Source organism: Chaetura pelagica, unplaced genomic scaffold, assembly GCF_000747805.2.
Source record: "Chaetura pelagica isolate M959 unplaced genomic scaffold, ChaPel_1.0 scaffold266, whole genome shotgun sequence".
NCBI lineage: Eukaryota > Metazoa > Chordata > Aves > Apodiformes > Apodidae > Chaetura > Chaetura pelagica.
In genome coordinates this window covers 519,507-525,460 of record NW_009953799.1, presented here as the reverse complement: position 1 = coordinate 525,460, position 5,954 = coordinate 519,507, and the positions used below count along the sequence as shown (strand labels likewise).

At 42.9% G+C, this 5,954-nt stretch overlaps 1 protein-coding gene across 1 annotated transcript; it reads right to left on the bottom strand.

Annotated features, from left to right (window-relative positions):
• Positions 1-2,580: 2,580 nt before the first annotated feature.
• On the bottom strand, positions 2,581-4,716 carry ZBED1 (zinc finger, BED-type containing 1). Its single transcript, XM_010001169.1, has one exon. It carries the CDS (start codon positions 4,666-4,668, stop codon positions 2,581-2,583), a length of 2,088 nt encoding a protein of 695 aa, XP_009999471.1. The 5' UTR covers positions 4,669-4,716.
• Positions 4,717-5,954: the final 1,238 nt, after the last annotated feature.

Genomic DNA, 5,954 nt, shown 5'->3' with positions numbered 1-5,954 from the left:
GAAAGATGAAGATGGAAACAGGAGATGGCTGCTGCCAAGAGGGGTAGGCTGAGCATGGACCGGGTAAGGGGTGCTCTGTCTTGCTTGCAAGGGCACAGCTTTGAACTATGCTCGTGCAACAGAGGATGTGTATGTCTTGCACTAGCGTTTGCACAGCTCCTCGAGGGCTAGAAGCAGTGTAAGCAAGTGATCGTGGTACAAGTGGACGTAGACAACACCAGCTGGCACTCAATGGACATAAAAACCAAGAGGTCTTCCTGGCAGGCTGCAGGGCTGTCACAGGAGCTCAAGTAACATCAAAAAGGAACCTGCTGCATCTCACTCCCTGCCACTATTTAACTTTGCTGCCCTCACAGATAACCTACATATGTCCAGGAGTTTAGGCCAAGCCTGTGTGTTGCACCTTGGACAATCACGTACAGCTCTTCAGTGGACATGGAGAGCAGCAACATACAAAGGGATGCACTGTGCATGTACTTTGTACCAGTGCAAATGGATTTTCAAGGGGCTGGAAATTGAAAACCCAGGGTTGCTGACAGGCAAACATGGGCCGCACCACCTGTCAAATGCTTTTTTCCCAGGCTTAAATGTGCCAGATAGTTTCTATTTACTCCACTGCTAGGTGCTATTTACTCCACTCCTCCCCTACTTCAGCCTCTGTCCTTTCTCCTCACCCACCCCACCCCTTCTTGTCATCTACAAACACAGAGGCCTCAAACTTACAAAAAATATTAAACCAAAACACAAGCAGTCTGGCAGCGGCTTCAATTCCATCACAATTCTTATTTTTTTTATGTTCTTCCTAGCAGGGCCCTTTCTACAACCAAACAACCACCATGATGCAAAAAAAAAACAAAAACAAAAAAACCAAAACAAACCAAAACAAAAAAAAACACCAACAAATGTTCTTCCTCCAGAGCAGTCCAGTCCAGTCTTCAAAAGACCTCACTTCAGAAATATTGTGATCAACATAGCTCAGGTGGTGGGTTAAGACATCAGTAACAGAAAGAAAACTCCAAGCAAACCTTGGCTGCGACTGGACAATGCCAAGAGTCCTCCTCTGCACCTGAGGGAAAAATGCTGGCTGCCATCCCACTCCATGCCAAGCGTCAACTCTTAATATTGTTTATGGCCTGTGGTCATAAGAGATGGGTGGTTTTCGGTTGGTTTTATTTCTTTTTTTCTTGTTTGCCAAGTTCTCCAAAGGGCTTGAAACACTTAGGCACAGAGACACAAAGGGAGCAAATGCAATATACAGCAAATAAATGGAAACAGTACTCAAACATTAGACTGGACAAGACTGAAGTCCACTCTACAAACTGAATCAAGAAGAGACAAGAAAAAAAGATGAGAGTTTTTTAAGTGCTAACAAAACAAGAAATAGTCTTAAAGACTTGCTAAACACATGGGGAAACAGAGGGGTCCCCTTCTTTTAAATATATTTACATATTAAAGCTTTTCATTTTGCTTTGCTCACCAACAGAATTTTCTATTTACCCTGGGCAAAGTCTCCATTTAAATTAAGAGGTTAAGGAATCTATAACATAGACAGACAGTTAGACCCACGGCCTGTACACATTTCTGCCCTCTCCTTCCCTCCCTGCCTCCGCTGTCGAGCAGCCTGATGCACTGCCTGCTTCACACTGAGGGGCATCAGCCCCAACTTCAGCACAAAGCAAAGGCAACATAACGCTGGCCCAACCCCAAGCACTTCATACCCCACTTTGTAAAAGGACAAGAGACCACAACCAGGGCTTGCCTAGACACACGCAAACACGCACACATTAAAAAAAAGGTTTTGCCATTCAGCTGCTGCAGTGAAATGGTAAAACCGGACTAACATGGACATGGCAATACCAGTTTAGAAGTGTCTATACAATTTACACTGCACTGGAAAGGAGATTAACTTATCCCAGTATAAGTGCATCCACACTACAGCCTATGCCAGCACAGCATCAGTTAAAATAATGATACATCTGTCTCCTAATTGATATAATTATGCCAGCTTAACTTTCCTAGCACAGACCAGGCCTAAGACATGAGGTAGTGAAAAAGAAAATCAGGCTCAAGATCTTTTTTCATTCCATAGCATTGATACACTCTAAAAATAGCTGCTGCTCAGATTTACGGATTTTAAAAATAATGTTTTAAAATAAAAAATTTAAAGCTAACATCCTGAGTCACACAGGATTTACAAACAGAGGCATAAGCCTTAAAAACACCCTTGCTCAGGGTCCTAATTCAGGAAAATACTTTTATTATAGAAAGCACGTAAGCATGTGTTTGTGTCCCACTGAAGCAAGTGGGAAAAGAAGCACATGGGTAAGTGCTTTCTGAAATCTGGGCCACAGTCAGAAATCATGGTCTTTGTAGAATTTATTTCCTCATTCATTTCGGTGCTGTTTAATCACAAGTCATTCATCTTTTAAGACAGTGGGAAAACACAGACAATGGAAGCTAAATCAAGTTTGCTACAACTCTTCAATATTTACAGCATTCATAGCATAAAACAGAAGGATTTTTGGTAACTTAAGACAAATACCTTTCTTCTTTGTTATTAAATGTACCGCAACAGTCCTGTTAAACAAACCCACTGTCTCGGATATTAAAGAAATTATTGTTTACATTTACAGAGTCATTTAAATTAAAAATCTGTTCCTGTTCCAAACCCCACTCTCCTTCGTCTTCATCCTCCGGTTCTGCCTCAGACCCGTTCCGACTGTTTTCATACAAAAAGACCTGCTCATCCACATGAGCAGGGGCTAATCGGTTTCTTTTTGCACTTACAACGTTAGCAGAAGAACCGAAAAGGCGCTCAGGGAAGACCCTTGTGGCCATAATACACCAGTATTTTTGAAGAACCTTTGGTAAAACTGGAAACAGAGCTAGTCTGTCAGACCACCACTTCAGTGGGTCTTCATTCAAACCAAGGACCTTTTGCGACTTAAAGTTGCTCAACTCCTCAACGATCTGAGCGTGCCATTCCTCCTGGTCTTCCACGCCTCCTGTCTGGCAGAAGATCTCTGCAAGCATGTTGTTGATGACACTGGTAGGAGGAGGAGTAGAGGAGATGATTATTTTTTTCATAGGGGGCTCTTCTGAAACAGCAAAGAATTTATCTTCAGTCCTATAAGTAGTTTCTTTTACTTTCTCCAGCAGGCTTTTTGCTTCTTCCACCACTCTGTTTTCAACCTGCTGCCGCTCAAAGGCTGAAAGAAAAGGCAGTTTTTTGTAGCGGGGATCCAAGAAAGTTGCAACATTGAGAAACATGTCTATCTCGGGCGTGTGCTGGTAGGTGGTTGACAACTCTTTAGCAATCACCTCCTTTGCCATGCTGATTTCTTTCAAATCGTTTTCTTTGATGTTCAAAGTAGTATTTAAAAGCATGTGGAGAAGTGGCTTCACCATACTGATTGTAGGGTACTTTGAGGCAGACATCATTTCTGCAACTTGCTTGAAAGGCTGCAGCAGCTCTACTAGCCCTTCGATTGTATTCCACTCGCTGGCTTCCAGCATGAGGTGGTGGTTGTTGCTGTCCTCCACAAGAACAGCTGCAATGACAAACTGCTGCTCCTTGAGGCGCTGCAGCATGGCGAGCGTGCTTCCCCACCAAGAAACACGGTCACTTACCAGCATGCAGTGGAGGATGTTCTGCTGCTTCTGCTTCTCGCTCAGCATGTACATTGCAACTGTAGACTGCTGAAAATACTCTACCAGTTTTCGGCACCTGGTAAGAAGGCTGCAAAGTTTGGGGAGCTGAAAAGCTTGTTGTATTCCTGCGTTAAAAGTGTGCCCCAAACAAGGCATCTGTACGGGAATATCTAGGAGAGAGCAAGCTTTCACAATGTCTTTACTGTAATCAGTTGTAGCACCAAAGACTTTTGTATTGATCCCCCATTCAATGAATGTTTCATAAAGGACTCGTGTAATAGTCTCTGCAGTATTATCCTCCGGGACTTCAAATGTTTTTAAACACCGTGAGTTCACCACGAGGCAGTTGGCAGGACTGCTGCTGAGAAAGTGAACAGCGATGGTTACGTACAACCTGTTCTGGTTTTCGCTCCTCCACATGTCTGTGGATATGCCACACCACAGAACCTCGGTGAGCTCTTTCAGCACAATTTCTCTAATGGCATTGTACTTTTCAGGAATTGCTTTTGTACAGAAGTACTTCCGGCTCGGAAGTTCATACCTGGGGTCCGCTGTTCTCAAGAGGGCCTTGAAGGTGGGTTCATCAACAATGGAGGCCGGATACATGCCCTCGCAAATTAAGCTGATGACTGCAGATGTCAGTTCCTGATGCTTTTTGTTTTCGTAGTTCTGGTAGGTCTTCATGATGAGGCTATCTTGAACAACCTGCTGTGATGACTCCGGCTTGATTTTTGAGAATGCAGTGGCAAAGGCTTCCCTCATCTGCTCAGTGTTGCTTTTCACAAATTCGCAGAATTCGTCGGGGTGATTTTTCTCAAGGTGGTAGGAAAGGTTGGATGTGTTTCCTGAATAGGCGATCTGTGCCATGCAAATACGGCAGTAGATCTTCTTCCACTGTAATATGCATCCTTCCGCATTGGTATCAAACCCAAAGTACTTCCACACTTTACTCTTTGCTCTCGGATGAGCCACTAACTTTAGGTCTGATGGGGAACCTTCTAAACTTTTATTCTCCATTGCTTCTTGGCCACCGTCCCACCTTTTGATCCTTCACTCATTAATGAGTACCTGATAAAGGCAGTAAGATAAAGATACAATGAGAAAGCACAAGTTTGACCACACTTAACTACGTGAAATCAGCATTTCTGCAAACGTATCAAGAAACCTACCTTACTAATTACATTTGCAAATTTCAGGATGAGATTTGCAGGAAGTGTGACCTACAAGAAACCTATCGGAATGTCAAATATGTCAAAAGGGTTTTAATGTATCACATTCTGCTGTGAAACTGAGCTAGAAGATCTGAGTAAATCTTGTTTCTGGAATTATGTAATTCTGTCTAGAGAAAGCATAACCACCACCACAGAGTTGACAGGTTACTGTCACAAAAACTGGTCATCTGCTACAGCATTTTCCTGCCTCTTGAGTTATAGTTAGGGCTAGACAAACATCCTCTTGCTTAAGAATTACTAAACTTCACTGCTAACACTTATTTCAATTGAAACCTGATACTGAAGGAGCAAAGGTTTTGTTTGTTTATTTTTAATGAAGTTTTGTTAGTTTGATCTAATAGTTCCAGCATTTGGTTTAAAAAAAATAAAAATAAATCTGTGATGCAAATTATAGTGTTAATCTGCTCCTCTGAAATATAAAGATGTTTTCTGACTGAAATAAAAGGAAAAGAAGTTTGAACCTACATGCAGATTAACAATATGCATCTGACACCTTTCCTGTCCTCTGTCTGAAATCAAAGCCACCTCCTGAACTACCAGTTCAGTTGTGGTTCCTGGAGTAACAGTGCATTATAATTACAGGAAAAGCAGACAGAGAAGTACTAATAAATGTTATTATTCATATCAGCTGGAAAATAATTTTGCTGTATTTTCTTCAAAAGGCTACAGAAGTCAGGAGGGGGTGACACTCCAGAGATGAGTGTGGCAATAAGGCAAGACTTGGCAATCTGTGCCTCACGATCTGCACAGGAAAACACTTCTTGTGCAAATGGTCACATGCAAGGACAACTTGAGGCCTACAGCATCTCTGTGCACAGTGCCACCAGCCAGCACCTGCTGAAGCTAACTGCACTACACCAAAGAGCCAAGCCACAGCACAGCATGACTGCATGTTGATGCTTCTCCATTTCCTCCGCACCATCAGCCGAGACACTGTGACAGCAACAAGCCCTCTGCCAGGGGCCTGACTATGTCTGGGAAAGAGAAGGAAGCCATCAGTTAAACACAGATGTGACCTCCTTGACAAAAATCCAGGAGAAGAGATCAGGAGAAATAATCAGGAGCATTCCT